Source organism: Hoplias malabaricus, chromosome 7 (genome assembly GCF_029633855.1).
Source record: "Hoplias malabaricus isolate fHopMal1 chromosome 7, fHopMal1.hap1, whole genome shotgun sequence".
Classification (NCBI taxonomy): Eukaryota; Metazoa; Chordata; class Actinopteri; order Characiformes; family Erythrinidae; genus Hoplias; species Hoplias malabaricus.
Genome location: NC_089806.1, coordinates 351,275 through 371,837, shown reverse-complemented (window position 1 = coordinate 371,837; position 20,563 = coordinate 351,275). Strand labels below are relative to the sequence as shown.

General features: G+C 35.7%; 1 protein-coding gene across 1 annotated transcript; it reads left to right on the top strand.

Moving 5' to 3' along the window:
• The first annotated feature begins 732 nt into the window (after positions 1–732).
• On the top strand, positions 733–20,111 carry LOC136702655 (uncharacterized). Its single transcript, XM_066677805.1, has 12 exons — positions 733–750; positions 1,478–1,513; positions 2,564–2,680; positions 3,343–3,384; positions 12,429–12,470; positions 13,939–13,980; positions 14,253–14,300; positions 14,394–14,589; positions 17,243–17,338; positions 19,170–19,256; positions 19,399–19,530; positions 19,700–20,111. The coding sequence occupies exons 2-12, from the start codon at positions 1,479–1,481 to the stop codon at positions 19,736–19,738; spliced, it is 876 nt and encodes a 291-aa protein (XP_066533902.1). The 5' UTR covers positions 733–750; position 1,478; the 3' UTR covers positions 19,739–20,111.
• Positions 20,112–20,563: the final 452 nt, after the last annotated feature.

Here is a 20,563-nt window from a genome sequence, read left to right as displayed (position 1 = left end):
TGGTTCCTCCCAAGGTTTCTTCCTCAGCTGGGGGAGTTTTTCCTTGCCACTGTCGCCCCTGGCTTGCTCACTTGAGGGTTTTACATTTGTCCTTACATTTCATGTCAAATCTTGTCTTACTGGAATTCTGTGAAGCTGCTTTGTGACAACATCAGTTGTGAAAAGCGCTATATAAATAAATTTGATTTGATTTGATTGCTCCAAGAACCTTTTGTATCACCTTTATTTTTAGGAATGAACTGTATTTGCAAAACACATGTACATATTCTGCTTTGCCACTATTCAGAAATACTACAGAATTTTCCTATACCTTGTATTTTTTGCAGTTTTTATCTAACCAATAGTACTGTTATGAATACCTACTTTTGAAGAAGATACATATGCAGTAAAAATATATCCAAATATCTCCAGATGATAATTGGCTTAATAAATTACTGCTTAATAAATTATTTACTGACATAACAAAATCCTATGTGCTATAGTGTGACTCACTGTGGAAAACAATTGAAATTAACTGGAGCAGTTAATTCTACTACAAGTTCCACTGTTGATCCCTTCTATGTATGAGATAACTAAAAAAGAGGTACCTAGTCCTACAGTTTGAAACTTAAGAAAACAGGAATAGTCCACTTTAACTTTGCTCCATCCAGCCCATGAAAGACTGGGCGTTTCTAAGGTATAAAACCAGCAGGACCTACTTCATTCCTTCCACTTTCACTTTTTTCACACTCAGCCTCACTCTCTGCTAAGGTAAGACTGAAGACTGTAACCCTGACATTCTACTGCTGTAAAATTGTAATAATTAAGAAGAATAAGATTTAAAGATTGATATAAATACTCTGTCAGTATTTAAGTAATATTCTCTTTCAGTCTTTCAGTCCTATTACTTTCTTTAAGGCAGAGACCATAAAACAGTAAGATGAAGACTCAGACTGAAATATTTATTGCTTAAAATATATAGTTTATTTTTTAGATTTATATACATGTATAAACATTTCATTCTTTTCCTAGTAACAGTGAAATTAGAATCAATGATATTAAATAATAAAAAGTATTTCATAAGAAATTAAAAACATTTCAAGTACTAATGTAAATAAAATTCGTAACAGCATGCTGCTTTTAGACACAGAATAGTTTACAGTGAATATATATTTATATTTATCATTGTGTTCTGTGCTCCTTTTAACATACAAAAAATAATTAAACTACTCACAAATATTCTGATGCTACTCTGTTGATCACAAACAACAATATAGTTAGGGTTGGGTTTAGGAGTAAATTCGTTATGAGTTTAATCATAAGATTATGGTTAGGTTTAGATGTAGATTTAGACCATTCACACACATTCAGGATCAGTACTATTTAATATTAATATTTAGCTGAATATTTAAAGATACACTAAGCATCTACAGTGGACCAACCAAATTAAGTGTTACCTAAATAATTTTACACATTTTGTTCTTTCTTTAATACTCAGAATGTCACATCAGGACCTGAATCACTCACAATCAAGGTAATATTTACAATGAAATAATGTGAAACTAGTTAAAAGAGTTATATTTTGATTTTGTAAAACTTTAATTACAGCTCAATAATTACTGGGTAAGTACCTATTAAATAAGCCATAAGGTAAAATAAGTACTAAGTAAGTAAAGGGCATGATACTAGAAATGTGTTTTTTTTACTGTGTATCTTACAATTAATTTAATAATTTCCTCATTAGTCAGCTATGTACATATAATGCCTCAATACCTATAGGCTAGTGACTTTAATGAAATTAGCTGACCATGTCCTTCTCTGTATGAGCACTGTAAATAATTTTAAATGATCTATAATTACATTCAGAACTACCATGAATTTGAAATAGCAGCTGCATTCCTTTTAATTTTTTAATCTATAATTTTGCTTAGAAGTACAATTAAATCTGAGCATAGTTATGTGCCTTATTTGTAAAGTGTTGGTAAGATATACCAAGTAATAACGACATATTTCTAGTATCATACTCTTTACTTACCTAACTTAACAGGTTTTTTACAGCTTATTTAACAGGTACTTACTCTATACTTATGGCGTGCCTTATATGTAAAATATGTGTAAGATACCCAGTAATAATCACATATTTCTCAGTGTTGATGTTAGACTGTCTTGAGTCATGACTCAGTGCCGCCATGAAATCACCTCGAACCTCCTTATGAAAATGATGCTGTTTTAGATTTACATGAGATTGTTTTATATTTGGCATGTTTTTTTTTTTTTTTTTTTTGCTGTTATTAACTGGTCCTGGATTTTTGGATGAGGATCTGTCTTCAATGTTGGAATGACCAATTTCTGTTCAAATTAAGAAGATTGCCCCAAATTAAGTAATAATAATACTATTAATACTACTTCCCCATGCATGCCAATTTACATTAGGAGTCTAAGATGGAGGACCAGATAATGAGAATGAAGATGTACTGTGTTTCCTTTAGATTTTGTGTTGTAGAAAAAAATTAGACAGAGGAGCTGAGATGTTGAGTAAAGGTGATTTGTGAGAGTGAACAGTATTTTTTTTTGGTGGTTGTAGGGTGAAATTAATCAGAAGCATTTTTGAGCCCCAGAATATCTCCCAGAATCCACCTGTGTTATCTAGAGCAAGAGGTGTAACAGAGCATAAGACACAACCCTGGGCATCATCACCACGGTGAGTTCAGCAGTCAAGTGTGAGTATGGTGAGGGCTGGAGAGAAACCCCAAAAGAACAGTGTGACATGGAAAAGGGAAATCTCAGAGATGAGAAACTTGAGAAAAGAGAAATGTTTGGAGAGACAGTGAAACAGATAGAGAAAGAGAGAATAAGAGATAGCAAAAGTGTGGCTGTGAGACAAAGATAGAGTATGTGAGACAGAGAGAATTACAGAGGGTGGGATATAGGATGTGTGGGTGTGTGTGTTTATATCTATTGTGTGAGAGAGACAGGGGGTATTGGATATGTATGAAGTAATGGGGATATTGTGTGTGTGAGAGTAAGAGACAGCAAGATTTTGGTTGTGTGAGAGAGACACAGAATTTAGGATGTATGTGAGAGAGACAGGGTGGACATGGGATGTAAGAGAGAGACAGGGAAATATAGGATGTGTGTGTGAGAGGCAGGGGGGATATTAGGTGTGTGAGAGAGATGGGGCGATATGGGTTGCGTGAGAAAGAGAAACAGCGAAATAGCAGTTGCGTGAGAGAGAGACAGGGAAATACAGGATGTGTGTGTGAGGCAGGGGGGATATTGGATATTGGAAAAAAGAGAAGGGGTGGTGTTTGGGAGTGAAAACCAGAGTGGCCTTATCAGAGACCGCTGTCTTTCTTGTTTCAGGCCTTTTGCAATGAAGCATCGTAACATCAGTGCTGATCAGAGGTACAGTCTGAACCATAACTCTGATGGTCCCACCCACCCATAGTGGGGTGATTATTATGGGATGGGGTGTCCTGCATCATGCACTGGTGAAACCTGGGAAATACTTACAGTGGAGAGTAAATAAACACAAGTATAAGCAGGCAAACAGATGACCTGCGCCCTCAAATGGCTGGTTTAGTTCCTGATTATAACACAAATGCCACAGACTGAAACAAACAATAGTGTTTTATTTCAGCAGCATCTACAGTTTTTGAAGGAAGGTATAAATAAATTAATTAATTAATAAATAAATAAATAAGGGCGGCACGGTGGCGCAGCAGGTAGTGTCGCAGTCACACGGCTCCAGGGGCCTAAGTCCACGAGTTTCTTTAAAAGTGAGGATGCACACAGATGCATGGTTCAGGACTTCTTGGTTGCTCTTGATGTTGACCACCCCTGGGGATTTGTACCAATGAGGCAAAAAATCCATAATTAGTAACAAAGCATGTGGAAATAGAATAACAAAAAAGTTGCAATAAAAATTATTGTTATCTCTAACAAAGCTTAGAATACAATAAGGGGAAGATCAGATGGCATCATGGACAGGATGATTTTTAAAACTAAACATAGCACAAAATGTAAGAAACTTGTTTGCTAGATTATTTCTTTGTTATAACAATGCTTCTTGGCAATAGATCTTATACCTTTGGAAGCCTGTTAATTTCCATTATATATGGTGCCACATTAGTAAGGAACATGCATTCATGGAATGAGCAGCAGAAATGAGTATAAGCACAAAATAAGCAGTTTGGCACTGGCAGTGAGTATTTGACAAATTTTCCATGGGCGCAACCTACATACTCGGCTCTACTGCTCAGCCCACATATGCATGTTCCTTACAAATGTGGCACCATTTCCCTTTTAAATTAACAGTAACGGTATAAGGTTTATTGGCAATAATCACTGTTACAACAAAGAAACAATCTACCAAACATAAGTTTCCTTACTTTTTGTGCTATGTTTATGTGTCTGCAAGTAATCAGAGGAAATGAGTGAAAAAAAGGGTGAATTATATTGATAATAACAGTTAGATAATGCAGCATGTCCCATTTGGTGCTAAAAATAAACACTAATAATTTTACATTGTATTTTGTTATGGCTTTTATAATATTATATTGTATCATATAACATCATTTCTTTTAGGCATATCAAGATATGAATTTTTGGTCATATAGCCCAGCCATAGTTGCCACTTGCTCACAATTTTTGCAGTGAAGACTTAGTCTGAGGAGAGATACTAATACAAACTAAACAAATACATTTTTTTCCAAAAGTACTATGATTTTAATTTGATACCTGATCTAAAAGCCATGTAGATTGATATTCTATTCAATATGAAAATCCTGTATTTAAAGTTTAATTTGACATATCAAAAGTACAATTTTCAACTGCATCAAATGATTCCCACAATGACCCTGATTAGAATTAAATGGTTGCAACAGATGAATGAATGAATGGACAGTAAATACTCTTCATAAAAAATTCATAAAGAGTTCTCCAACAGAAAAGGGTCAAACTTTCTAAGCAGTCACCTTCAGTAAATTTTTGAATTTAATCGATTTTCATACATGGGGTTTCAGCATCAGCAAAGTTATCATATTTCAAAACTTATATGTATTAATACTTTTAACTACAGGTAAGACAACATGAAATAGAAATGGAAGAGAGAAGTAAGTAGACCAGTAGAGAGAGAAAGAAAAAAAACAAAACAAAACAAAAAAAAAAAAACAAAGAATGAATTTTTAAATTCATTTTTTTTTTTTTTACCTCTGGATTCCCCCTATTATTAGGTTTCCTGTTGATATTGGACATTGAAATTTTAGTACAAGGAGAATAGGGCTGCCTTTCCAGGGATTAATGGAGGCTTGAGCAAACATAGGCCACTTGTCCTTCCACTGTCAGCAACCATGTTACATTAGTCAAATTGGAGTATTTTGACAAATCTTGCAGTTTGTTATATATATATATATATATATATATATATATATATATACATACACATACATACATACATACATACACACACACACACTTTAAGGGTTTCAAAATCAGCAGCTGTGGCACTTCTCTAATTGATGAGAATATAAATTCTTTTAAAGTCTTTATATTTACCATTCCCATTTTCAATGACATGTCAAATTAAAATCTACATTATATAGCCTAGGTCTAGTTTCAGTTTTGCTCTTTTTAATGATACCTGTAAATGTGAGCCTTAAATGCACCAAACTTCCTGAAAGTCATGGTGCGACGAGACTCTCCACATTAAAAACATATAGTACAGAGAAATGAGATATGCATTACATAAACCAACACACAACATTTGTAATCAAAGGACGGGTAGCTCAACATTTAGTAAAAACTTTGAAAGCTATACTCTAACTAAACACTGAAAAACAATTAAAATATACACACAAACACTTAGCCAAGCTAATTAATTTACTAGTTTTGCATACCTGGCTAACAAATAAGTTACTCCCTTCAAAATCTGACTTTAAACTAAATAAAAAATATGGGAGTCTCAAATCAGATTTGGAATGGAGCTCATGATTCTGCAGCAAAATTCAGTAGCCTATAATTCTCAATACTGCACAAAATTAAATAAATAAATGGACACTTATTTCACAGCCATCTCCCCATCCTTTTCCCACCTTCTTCCCCCTCATTCACACCTGACACTCCAAATATGTACTCATAAACTGGAATGGAGTTTGTAATTCTGTAGCTAACATTACATGTTCTATGTTTACAATTATCTATTATAATGAAAGTTTTACAAAACTGACCAATGTCAATGACCAGAATCCCTTTCCATCTCTATGTATATATTTCCCTCTATTCTCTTCTTTAAAATGCATTACTCTGCTAGCTAACTAAAACCTGAATATTACTCACAGAAGCCCTAAACTGGACTTTGAGTTTACAATTGTTTGTACAGTTAAATTATCGTTCTCTACCTGGTGGTCTCTACTGTGCTAAATATTAATGATATGATGATGTCCTTTCACCGTCAGCCTGTTTCAATGGAGCAGAACCTCCTCTTTGTTTTCTTCCCACCTCTTCTCTCCTACCTTTCCCTCAGCCTCCTGCTTGTAACCCCTCCCAAAACTGGTAATATCTCAGGCTGCAGTCCCCTCTAACAGACTAATTTGAGGAGGGAAATGCCAGTTGACTCTCTACGGAGATAAAACATTAACATTTTTTGGGACCAAACAAGTGTTCAAATTCCACAGGAGTTAGCTGGTTAAATGTTAGCGACTATCATAACTAGCACCAGCTATCTTGCGAAAAAACATTACCAAGCCATTGGGGTTGGAAACATTTAGAGCTGTATGATTAAAACATATATTTACTCATTAGTGTTGTTCCAAAATCTCTAAAGTATGGTGACGCTTGCAGCCACTGTATACGTTTTGTCTCTTCCTTTTTGTCTCTCACTCCATCTCCGTTCCACCCCACCCCCAGAGAACCATTAGCCTCATTCTTGCTACCTGCCTCATCCTAAACAAAAAAAAAATACAAATACATAAAACAATGTAACTCAAAACATCATGATCATCATCTTTTCCGCTTGTCCATTTCAGGGCCGTGGTGTAACGCAAAACAAAACAAAAAAAAATTCTCATTTTTCTTTGGATGAAAAGTATTCTCTTGTCCTGTTCTGGTTTGGTTTTGTAGTAAGATCTACAACTGATTTTAAAAAGATCAAATGTACCATTGCCTAAAGAAGGGGGAAAATACCCAAAAAACACTACTACAACTATATTTTTGTTGCAAAAATTATAAGAGAAATAAAATGGTGTAAATAAGTTACTCACCTTTAGATGCCATGTGCGGTCCTCAGCCTCCAATACAGTGAAATACTGTAAAGCTAGTTACTTCCAGTCCATTACCCAGGATGCATTGCAATACATAGTAAAATACTGTATTTAGAAATAAAGCACAATACCATAGCAAACTCGCTGTAAAATTACTTCATTTTTTTTTACAGTGTGATTTGTATTCTTAACCTTCCCATAGGGCAAGCATATATCTGTCCAATGGCTTGAAAATGTTGGAAACCCACTGATGGTGGGCCACTGCTGGTGCACCATTGGAGCGCTCAGATTATTGCCCACTGGAGAACATCTCAGTAATTTTTGATCTCCTCAAACTAATTTTAAACGATTTTAATGATTTCTTATTCTATAATTTTACATTAAAATACACCGATTATATTATAATAATACTTACTCTAACTTTAAGTTGGATGTGACATTTGAAAGATGTTGGATTTTGGTCACGGTATCTCACAACTGAATTATGTTATGTTATGTCAGTATGACATTAGATTGAGGTTTTGAAGACACTGCATTTTGGTTTCTTATCATTGCAGCTTGGGGCAACACTATGGTGCTGCAGGTACTGTCACTGTCACATAGCTCTAGGGTCCTGGAGTTGTGGGTTCATCCCCACTCCAGGTCACTGTGATTAGTTTGGTGTGTTCTTCCTATGTCCATGTGGGTTTCCTCTCAGTGTTCCGGTTTCTTTCCATGGTCCTAAAACACAGGTTGTTAGGTGGATTGAAGACTCAAAAGTGTCCATAGGTGTGAATGTAAGAGTGTGTGTCACCCTGAGAAGGACTGGCACCCCCTCCAGGGTGTGTTCCTGCCTTGCTCCCAGTGATTCCGGGTAGGCTCGGGACCCACTGCAACCCTGAACAGGATAAATGGTCACAGACAATGAATTAATGAAATAATTAATTTCAGTATGGCATCAGAATGATGTTTGGAAGACACTGGATTTTGGTTTCATAACATTCAACTTGGGACTGCAACAGGTAGTGTTGCTGTCACAACTTCAGGGTCCTGCAGTTGTGGGTTCGAGTCCCACTCTGCATGACTGTCTGATTAGTTGGGTGTGTTTTCCCTGTGTTCATGTGGGTTTTCTCTGAGTGCTCCAGTTTCCTCCCACGGTCAAAAAACACATGTTGGTAGCTCAATTGGCCACTCAAAACTGCCCATAGGTATAAGTGTGTGAGTGTGTGTCACCCTGTGAAGGACAAGTGCCCCAGTGATTCCAGGTAGGCTCTGGATCCACTGCAACCCTGAAGTGGATAAGCAGTTACATTCAATGAGTGAGTGAATGAACAAACGGACATTTCAACTTAAAACAACAAAGTATCTATATCCAATATTCTAAGAATGGCACATTGAGGTGACATTTAGATTATGATGTTATGATTATACCTCACAAAAAATGTAGGTATTTTATATCAAGATGACATTAAATTTTAATTACTAAACCTCACAACCTAAAACCAACAAAATATCATGTCTACTGATGTTAGTCTAATGTTTACCAGGTGTTGGGTTTTGGTCACCCTTTTTTATAAATCAAGGTTGGCATTTTACATCAACTTGAATTTTTGTTATATAACATCACGACTTAAAACAAACATATTATCAATGTCTTTTGATGTTAGAATGGCACATTGAGTTGACATTATATTTCTGACATTTTTCAGACATTGGAGACCATACCATACAACTAAATGTTAGAATTTTACATCAATTTGACATCAGGATGTGATGTTTGGAAAATGTTGGATTTTTGTTACTTAACATCACAACTTAAAACAAGCAAATTTTCAATGTCTATTGATGTTAGAATGACACACTGAACTGATGTTAGAAGTCTGATGTTTACGATGTATTGGGATTTGGCCACCATACATTAAAACTATTTATTGGTATTTTATATCAGTTTGACATCAGGATGTCAATACACAATTTTCAAAGTCTATTGATGTTAGAATGACAGGTTGAACTGACGTAAAAAATCTGACATTAACAATGTGTTGGGTTTTGGTCACCATAATTTAAAACTATATGTTGGTATTTGTCATCAACTCGACATCAGGATGTGACATTTGGTAGATGTTGGATTTTGGTTACATAACATCACGACTTAAAACAAACAAATTTTTAATGTCTATTGATGTTAGAATGGCAGCTTGAACTGACATTAAAATTCAGACATTGGGATTTGGTCATCATACCTTACAACTAAATGTTAGCATTTTACATCTATTTGACTTGAGGATATGTTTGTTAGATGATTTTTCATTCATTATCTGTACCTGGAATCATTGGGCGCAAGGCAGGAATACACCCTGGAGGGGGCGGCAGTCCTTCACAGGGCAAGACAGACACACACACACACATTCACTCACACAGTCACACCTACGGACACTTCTGAGTCACCAATCCACCTACCAACGTGTGGGTTTTGGACTGTGGGAGGAAACCGGAGCACCCGGAGGAAACCCACATGGACACGGGGAGAACACACCAACTCCTCACAGACAGTCACCCAGAGTGGGAATCGATCCCACAACCTCCAGGTCCCTGGAACTGTGTGACTGTGACCACCGTGCCGCCCGATGTTGGATTTGGTTTACATAATATGACTTAAAACTAACAAAATATCAGTGTCATATGTTGTTGATCTTATGTCAATTTGACATTGGTATTATACATTACACTGATCAATCTTAAACATAGGAAAGACAAGAGAACACACTAATCAAGTAAGGCAGATGTGTGTTGACCTTCATAAATCAGGCAAAGGCTACAAGAAAATAGCCACTCACCTGCAGATGTCCTTTTCTGCAGTCAGAGCAATAATCAAAAAGTTCAAAACATCCGGAACTGTGACAAACAAGCATGGAAGAGGATGCAAGTGCCACCACTCAGTGAGAAGGATAGTAAGAGAAGTAAAAAGTTCTCCAAAGCTAACTGTAAGAGAATTTAATCAAATGGTAGCATCTTGGGGTTACGAGGTCTCCCAAACAACCATCAGGTGCCATCTACATGCCAACAGGCTGTTTGGGAGGCATGCAAGGAGAAAGCCTTTTTTGAGTTATACTCATGAGCGTGAACAGGTGGACTTTGCCAAGAGGTACTGGGATTTTAACTGGGACCGTGTGCTTTGGTCAGATGAGACCAAAATAGAGCTTTTTGGCAACAAACACTCTAATGGGTCTGGCATAACACCAAGGATGAGTACGCAGGAAAACACCTCATGCCCACTGTTAAGTATGAGGGAAGATGTGTGATGCTGTGGGCCTGATTCTCCTCCAAAGTACCTGGGAACCTTGTAAAGTTACACAGGATCATGAACTCTTTGAAATATCAGCACACACACATATATATATATATATATATATATATATGATTAAAAATGTGCTGATATTTCAGAGTTCATGATCCCGTGTAACCTTGCATTGGTTTGTTATATAATATATATATATATATATATATGCACCAATATATATATTGGTGCAGAGTTCAGGAGTTTGGTCTGAGGTTTAAATCAAAATCTTCTCAGAGGAACTACCCCCAACAAGTCACTCTAAAAAACAATCATGTACATTAATTTAACACATTTCTTTTCTTTTCTTTAGATTGTTACTGTTACAGGGTCATCTTTCTCTCCCAGACTGTCAGTCCTCCTCCCTAAGATGATGACCTATTTTCACTTATTACTTTCTGTTTATAGTAAATGTACAGTACAATATATTCCCGTTTAATTTAGAGTACAGTTTACCATACATTGTACCCTCCAATTTAGAGTGTTTAAACTTTAAATTATTTAGCAATTTTTCCACTGCACATGTTAGTACAATTTAAAATAAAATTTCTCGTAAAATTGCAATGCAATATATGATATTATTGCATACAATTTACCCTGCATTATACTTTAAAATTTACACTAATTTTAAAGACATTGACACTGCAATCTAGTAGAGCTTCAATGATGCAAATTTACTGCTCTTCTCAGAGTAAAATGTTGTGACCGACTAAAATCAGTGCCATAAAAAGTAAATTTGATCAAGATGGACCCTCCACACATTCACGACAGGAACTAAAAATTCCCATAATACCACATCATCTTTTCAAAACCATGAGCAGAGAACATTTTGGCCAGTGCCAATTTCACATAGGATAGTTTTCACATAGAATAATAACCACTAGGATATATTTTTCAAGAGTCAACAACACAATGTACAGGTTATGATAGTGCTTTGCAAAGGCACCAAGTGGATAAGAACAAGTGAACAAGCAGCAATTTGTGCTAGCTGTGTAAAGATGCACCAAAGAACCACACATGAATACCCTTACTTACCTATCTCATTATACACCAAGCTCACACACATATACAACACAGCCATCACAATAAATTCCCATGATCAGCAACTTAAATTACTTAAGATAACTCCTAAACAGAAAACAGGTGACCACAGATTATGCTAGGAGCTCACCCCTTGAGCTACACAGTTCTCCTCCCCTACTGGGAGATGTCACAATAGCTCATAGATGAATGTTATGGTTTTAGCTGCTTGTAACAGTATAACTATACCCACACACACACACACACACACATATATACATAAGGTGACACACAAGAGAATTTCAAGAAAAAAACATCAGTAATCCCAAATGAGGATATTTAAAGTGTTCTATGTAGGCACATAAACAAATTAAGTGAATAATTTAGTATTCATTTGTTATTTAATTTTTCTCTATGAATAATTTGTTTAGCATTTAACAGGCTTTTACTGGATGTGCATTTGTGCCCCTACAGCTGACTGCCAAGCAGAGGACTACAGCTCTGCCTCTCTAAATACTGTGTGTGCCCCAGTACAAGTAGTCTGAAAATGCATGTGCAATGTGGTTTACAGTAGGGTTCAGAGTTCACACAGTTTATAGTATATTTTTTAATTTAGTTTACAAATCTTTTCATTTTGCAGTAATTTAGAGTAAATTAACAGCATATGTACATGGCTAATACACTGCATTTTACAATATAATTTACACTAGCTTTAGATTATTTTCAGGCTCTGAAATGATTTGATGACTGAGTGGTTTATTTCACAATTGTTTGAATTAAATATAGAGAGACCTGCAATGACTATATTAATACCATTTAATTATCACTGATTTTAACATTCTGGTCATTTTAAGATTTGAGAATGAGAAGAACAGCACAGAAATTGATGTTTTAAGGTAAGACATCAACATAACTCAGAGTTATAATATAATCAACATAGATTGACACACTGAATTCAGTATCTCAGAAAATTAGAATATTGTGAAAAGGTGCAATATTGAACACACCTGGGGCCACACTCTAATCAGCTAATTAACTCAAAACCCTCTCTAGTTCTGTCGGCTACACAGTCATGGAGAAGACTGCTGACTTGTCAGTTGTCTAAAGGACGACCATTGACACCTTACACAAGCAGGGCAAGACACAAAAGGTCATTGCTAAACAGGCTGGCTGTTCACAGAGCACATTAATAGAGAGGAGAAAGGAAAGCAAGTATGTGGTAGAAAAAGTGTACAAGCAATAGGGATAACCACACACTGGAGAGGATTCTGAAACAAAATCCATTCAAAAATAATTCATTTACAAAGGGATATTTACAAAGACTGGACTGCAGCTGGAGTCAGTACTTCAAGAACCACCATGCACAGACGTATGTAAGATATGGGTTTCAGCTGTCTTTGGAAATCAAGGTTCCAGAATCTGGAGGAAGAAAGGAGAGGCACAGAATCCATGTTGCTTGAAGTCCAGTGTAAAGTTTCCATAGTCAGTGATGGTTTGGGGTGCCATGTCATCTGCTGGTGTTTGTCCACTGTGTTTTCTGAGGTCCAAGGTCAAAGCAGCCCTCTACCAGGAAGTTTTAGAGCACTTCATGCTTCCTGTGGCTGACCAACTTTATGGAGATGCAGATTTCATTTTCCAACAGGACTTGGCACCTGTGCCAAGTGACAAAACTACCAGTACCTGGTTTAAGGACCATGGTATCCCTGATCTTAATTGGCCATCAAAAGAAAATCTGTGGGGTATTGTGAAGAGAATGATGCAATACGTCAAACCCATCAATGCAAAAGAGCTGAAGGCCACTATCAGAGCAACCTGTACTCTCATAACACCTGAGCAGTGCCTCAGACTGATTGACTCCATGCCACACTGCATTGCTGCAGTAATTCAGGCAAAAGGAGCCCCAAATAAATCTTAAGTGCTGTACATGCTCATACTTTTCATGTTCATACTTTTCAGTTGGGCATACTTTTCAATCCTTATTTTGTATTGGTCTTAAATAATATTCTAATTTTCTGAGATACTGAATTTGGGATTTTCATTAGTTGTCAGTTATAATCATCAAATTGAAAGAAATAAACACTTGAAATATATCGGTCTATGTGTAATGAATGAGTATAATATACAAGTTTCACTTTTTGAATGGAACTACTGAAACAAATTAACTATTTCATGATATTCAAATTTTATGACCAGCACCTGTGTGTGCGTATACACACACATTTCTGAATCAGGTCAATCAATATATTTTTATGTTGTTAGTAAAAACTGCTAAAACCTGATATACACCTGGTAATTAACTTTAGTTATGTAATGCCTGATGAAATGGTATTGTGTAAGTAATTGTGTATTTTCCCCCACAATCAGAGCACAGAATGTATTGCTTGCATCACAGAACAGGAATTTAACGTGAGACAAAATCATCCTTCTTCATTTTTTCCCTCAATATAAATCAGTAAAATGTCTGAGAAATGTAACTGGACCAAATGGAACTAACTGTAATGTTAAATGTTTCTAAAACACATAAATATTTCATTTAAGTCTTTGATGATTCTTCAGTTCTTAGCTAAATGGAGGTTATATTTTTCTACTAAAATGTCTTACTGAGTTTCTTCTTTGTTAAGAAACTGGTGTAATTATAAAAAAAACACATTAATAAAAAGTTAGTATTAATTAAATAGGACACAACTTCAGGATAATCAAGATCATCTGAAGAATTTCAAAGAGAGGTATGTTATTTCCTCTAATTTTTGTAAAATAATTTATCTGATATAAAAGACCAGCTTAAAAGCACATGCATTTTATTATTTCACTGTGTTTAGAATGGGAAAAGTAGTAGATCTGAAGTTAGGAAGCAGTGGGATTTTCTCTGAAGACCTGACAAACCCCTGCAGAGAGTCTGAGCTCATAAACATGTATGAGAAATTACGAAAAAATCACTGGGCCTCGCTCCTGCGGCAGCTGAAGAGTAGAGGAGTGAGTCCTGATTTGAGGAACCAGGTGGAGAAGCAGGTCAAGGTAAAACTTCATAGTCATTTATAAACAAATCTAGGTGAATGTTTTTATGAAATGTGATTTCTCCTGTTTTTTTGGAAATAAAACTAGCTGCACAGACTCTCCAGGTGCTGTAAATTTTGTGTTTCAAATGCTGAATTTGGCCTCATTTGCAAACAATTATAACAAATTTAAACTGCTCAGTAACTAAAACACAGTTTAAAACTTAACTTTTTGTAGTCATTGAGCCCTGCAGTGAAATGCAATGAATGACCTGTGGCTTTTTATTTAAAACTAATGCCTCTTTCACACATCAGGCTGTTTTATTGATGAGACATGCTCTTGCAGAATAACTTTTCTCAATTTAAATATCATCATACAGGGGATAAGATGTAAAATATATTATGCCAATCTGTTACAGCCACACATAGGGTCCACAAAATCAAACTACACCTAAACTCTAAGGTTTCTATGGACTTTTATTATCTGATCAGCAACCAGCTACATCTAGCAACATTTAAATAATATCTTACACCTACCCACTAAATTTGCTGTGGCCATTTCTGATCTGATCAGCATCTAGCTACCCTGACCAAGTTTGGTTATTCACTGAGCCCATCACAAGTACCCAAATCACCCACTGCATCACTAGCTCTTCACAGGGGTCATCAGGTAGGCACCTCCTCTTATCTGTGATTTGCTGAATTAACACCACCTGAAGGCTCAACATTGAAGTTGGATGTCCCAGACACACCCCTTTCCAAACTAGCTTTACAGTCCTACTTTACCCTTAACTATCAACAACAGTAAATGTACAGTGGCCTGAATAAGGATATACCTAGCCCTAATGACACAGTTAATTCATGTTCAGTGCCACCAGTTCAATGTGATTTTTATGTACTACATCACCAACAACCACATGAGCATCACTAAACTGTTTAAAGACAGCCTTAAAGAGTATAGAAATGTCCAAACTAAGGCTTGCTCAACTTACCTGGCCTTGCTGATCTAAAATAAAAATAAAATAAATCCAAAAATAAAAATAATCCTAGAGTACTGTTTAGTGTGTTTTCTAGAACTACAAAAAAATCAGGCAGGTTTTGAACAACTAATTCTGGCAACTCTCACCAGTAAAGTCTTTATGGACTTTTTAAATAATAAAATTGAGAACATCAGACAACAACTAAACCTACAGTATTAAATCTGACCTGGCTGCCACCTGATGTGACTGATATAAAACAATGTAATTGTAAAAGAAAGACATGAAACCTTTTACCCACTCCCACAGTTAGAACTACAGAGCATTATCACCTCTGCAAACTGTACAACTTGCACACTTGATGCAATTCCCACAAAATTGCTCAAAGAAGTACTGCCAGCTATTATTGATCCTCTTTTAACTATAGTAAACTCATCGCTTAGCCTGGGCCATGTACCCAAAGCTTTTAAACTAGCAGTTATGAAACCTATAATCAAGAAACCAGGTCTTGATGCTAGTACACTGTCTAATTACAGGCCTATTTCTTATCTGCCATTTCTATCCAAGATATTAGAAAAAGCAGTGGCCCAACAACTTAGTTCATATCTACATAAGAATCATATATATGAACAATTCCAATCTGGATTCAGGCCACATCATAGCACTTAACACAAATGATCTTCTTCTTACCTCTTACCTCAAATGAGAAAATCTGCTAAAACGAGTAATCCAATTATAAAGAAACAGCAATCAAAGCATGCAACCTGCCACAGTGCTTCTCTTGTTGCTTTTGTCAGCCAGGATAATCATTTTGATTTATTAGATTTGAGTGTACATTATTTATGCAGTTTCATGCACAGACTTGAAAATGATTTTGGGGCACAAGGTTTACAGTGTGTCTGTACACACTGCATATCTGGACTACTTTATGTACTCTTCATAGTGTACATTTCAACTCCATTATTGTGCATATATTAATTCAGATAAACAGAAAAATAAAGTATGAACTGAGATTTAACCATCAACTTAGCATAATAGGGCATTGATTTACCATTGCAATATTAGGGGGTGTTGTAAAAGTGTGGAAAAAGGAACCACAAGAAGTGGTGGGAAAAAGGTAGGAAAACAAATAAAGTAGATGCTGAAAATCAGTGTGATGAAACAAAAGAACTTGCTTAAGAAAACAAAACTGCCCTCACCCTTAAGGGGAAAATCCACTCTGAACAAAAATAGAATTAAATCAGTGCTAGTGAGTACTATTGCACTGATGTTGAACAAAGAATGTGAGCTGCACACATTATGCAACTTACCATTCCTCTTAGGCTTGAATTTTACTTTTAGGACTTGATTCAACTTGTTTTGCTGAGCTTATATGCAGAACCCAACAGGTGTGACCAGTCAGCCCTGATTAGTACTAGGGCTGAGAATTGGAATCCTGGTAGCTACTCCCACCAGTTCTCCTAGTAGGGCAAGTGGGCCCCCTGCTGGTGTCTGGTGGTGTGGCCTTACATTATTGCATTATATTACAGTACTGCCCTCCTCATTATTGAGGTTTATATATAAACCTCAATAAAAAAGACAAAAGAAACAGTACCCAGTGGAAATACATACAATCATTTTCTGTACAACAATCTTTATTCAGAGATTATTTTTGCTGTGTTTTTTTTAATTAAATGAACATTTATTTTCTATCTTCAGGATGTGCTAAATAAAGCAGAGAGAGATATGAAAACAAGCACAGCAAAACTAAAGGAATTGTTTCGCCTTAACAATGAACACTGCACTAACACAATGGTAAAATTAATTATTTCTAAGTAAGCCCTATATCCTATACACATACACACACACACCCTGTATATAAATTATTTTTGGAAACGAGTGTTATGTTTATGGTACGATGTTTCCATTGGATGAACTTTCATAGTGAAAAACTGCACATATGGCATTACATTCCTATACAAATTGACTGCATAATTTTTCATTGTATTTTGATTGTGTTTTTGGTGCTACCATGACTTGATGAATGCAGACTCCTGTTTGAAGTTTATCCTTGTTTCAATATAAACTTGACATCAATATAGTTTCTTATTAATTTGTCCTAAAAATATATACTAAATTAAACCAGGGTTATAAAGCTACAGTTAATTATAAGACCTGCTGAATTTATTTCAAAACATACATTAAAATGATTCATAAATCAGGGAGAATTATTTATTTATCAGAGATAACTTCACATTAGAACTCTAAAAACTTAAAGAAGTCTGTCTCTACAGTCAAGCAAATCCATCTGAAGTTCCCCTCTAACTTTGATTCAGATCTAACCCGATGCATCATAGTCCTGCTTTAAGATAATTTTTGACCCTTGTGTGGGGTGAGGGTTACAGAAATCTAACCTATGACCCGTAACAGTTTCTCTTTGCATCTCTGTAACCAGGGGCCTCATTTATAAAACTCTGCATGGATTCTAGAGTGAAACTGTGCGTGCGTCCAAAGCCAGAAAATAGTGTGTCCCCCAAAAAAATCCAAATTTATAAAACCATGTGTATGTTCTCTTCTGTGATGTTTTTCTTTATAAATGGCAACCTTCTTCAAAACATGCACAGGTGAACCAGCCCCCTCCAGGGTGTATTCCCACCTTGCGCCCAATGATTCCAGGTAGGCTCTGGACCCTCCGTGACCCTGAACTGGATAAGCGGTTACAGATAATGAATGAATGAATGAATGAATGAATGAATGAATAATAATAATAAAAAATAATAATAATAATAATTAATGTATGCCACTTTTCAAGCAGAGTTTAAAATGCACTTTGCAAATGAATCACAGTGAGATAAAACAAAATAAATAAAATGCTTTAAACAAATAATCTAAATAAAATACAGAGTGAAATAAAGCAAGCTAAAATACCACAAATAAAGTTGAATGAGATACAGAAAGCAATGTAAACGTATTGCTTTTTAAGTTCTTTTAAATGAGTGTTAATCTTTCTTAGTTCTACTTTAATCTTTGTTTAATAATCTTTATTCATTATAGACAGATATGTTTAAGGATGATTTGCAAGTTTACTGCAATTCTTTATTTTACCACATGACGTCACCATTTTGTGCTCTTTCAGCAAAATGTTATGGCTACACTAGGTCAAGACATGCTTAACTATATGCTCATTTGTACACAAATTATTTCTTTATAAATTATGGTTTCTGCGTGAGATGTTACATACCCATGTTTCAGACCCGTTTTGCATACGCAGCTTTTATAAATGAGGCCCCAGGACTGTGATTGATATGTCAGAGTCACAGATTAAACAATGGAAATACAACGGCAATAGGATTCTGCTGTAAGGCATTTTACACAGAAATACACAATCAGGATATATATATGCAAATAGAGTTGATGAAGAATTTTCAAATTTGCAGTTAAACTTGAAAGAATTCAAGAATTTTTCTACATTTTAATATTTTAATACTGATCACTTCACTTTAGCCAGATACATGTCTATACTGTGATGTATGTTCAAATTTCAGAATACAATTATTCAAACTTGGAATTAATGGAGAATTCAACAGCATTCTTGACATTCTTCTGTGCTTCCTGTTTAATTATTAATTTTCTGTATTGTTTTAAGACATCATTGTTCTTTAATCTGGCTGTTCAGAATCTTCAGAAGGCAATTTTTTATCAAAACAAGGAACCATTTCAAGTCACAGACATGGTAGGTTTATATAAAGTTTATTAAAATAATACAGTGGATTTTATGCAGACTGCAGAATATTATTAAGTTCCTACTACTCTCCAGAATAACCAGATATTTAAATTATTTTAAAATGTTAAAATAATATTTTCTACAATTACAGGGAATTCCTGATGTTTTGTCCCAGTTTCTTCGGGAGTGTGACAGAATTGTCTGTTTACTTGTTTTGCATAATCCCCCTCTGTCTCTGGATTGGGAAGAAATTGGGAGAGGAGTATTCCCTCCACTTAAAACTGTAAGGGAATATCTGCTGTCACCAAACATCTAGAGTGACAGAGAGAAAAGCTGTCAATATTGTCTTGGCATTAAATAACTGTACTGGAATATCTATTGAATTTTATAATAAAATATAATGATGCATTCTGTTTGTCTCTCCCCCCCTCTCTCTCTCTCTCTCATTAAAGGTTTCAGGTGTTGCTGCTGACAATGTTTTTGTTGACTGACAGGATTAGGGAGGTACTGATATAAAAACCTGGTGGTTGGCTGACTCCTGGCTCTTCCTCTACTTCCCTGACAGACTCTGCTGTGAAGTGTGGTGAAGTGTGGTTAATTCCTTTTTGTGTAACTCTGTTACTGAGTGTATTGTTAAACCAACAGTTAACACTCTAAATTGGAAGCTGTAGGGTGTGTAGCCTATATTATTCTATTTTTCTGTTATGTTTATTTTAGGGAGTTTGGTTATGTTTTTGTACATTCTTTTTTATATTTGGTGTGGAAACATTTTGTTAATTTTGGGCTTAGACCCTAACCCTGATGTTTTACGGCTAACCATAACCTCTGAAGTTTTTTGCTTCCATTATTCCAAATAAAACATACTGAGGCTTGATATTCTGTGACTTTGTGTTTGGTTTACTTGGTCTGGTGGGTCTGGAGAGACATTCTTGTGTTACAGCCTAACTAAACAGGCTGTAACTATGGGAGCAAAATCCTGACACATTATGCACTTCATGAGGTTAAAGCAAAGACAGGAGCTGTGGCCTAATGATGGGAGAAAAAGGCTTAGGACTGAATGGTCTTAAGCCTTTTTGGTTCTCTTCTCAGAAACAGCAGAAAAATTGGGGGCTGTAGGAGTGAAGGAACAGCACTGCACTCCTCTCTAAATCTATAGTTGAGGGGCTATGTATGCTCCCTGGGTGCTGGAGATGGCTGCCTGCCACTATGGGTGTGTGTTCACAGTCCCTAGTGCACTAGTGAGTGTATGTGGGTGTGTTTGGGTGTTCACTGCCACAGATTGGTTAATTCATTGAACATTGTACAATGATAAATAA

Coding starts and splice junctions, on each gene's coding strand:
- LOC136702655 (XM_066677805.1), top strand. CDS start 1,479: ATGTCACATCAGGACCTGAATCACTCACAATCAAG. Junction 1,514..2,563: donor CTGAATCACTCACAATCAAG/GTAATATTTACA, acceptor TGGTGGTTGTAG/GGTGAAATTAATCAGAAGCA. Junction 2,681..3,342: donor CCCTGGGCATCATCACCACG/GTGAGTTCAGCA, acceptor TTCTTGTTTCAG/GCCTTTTGCAATGAAGCATC.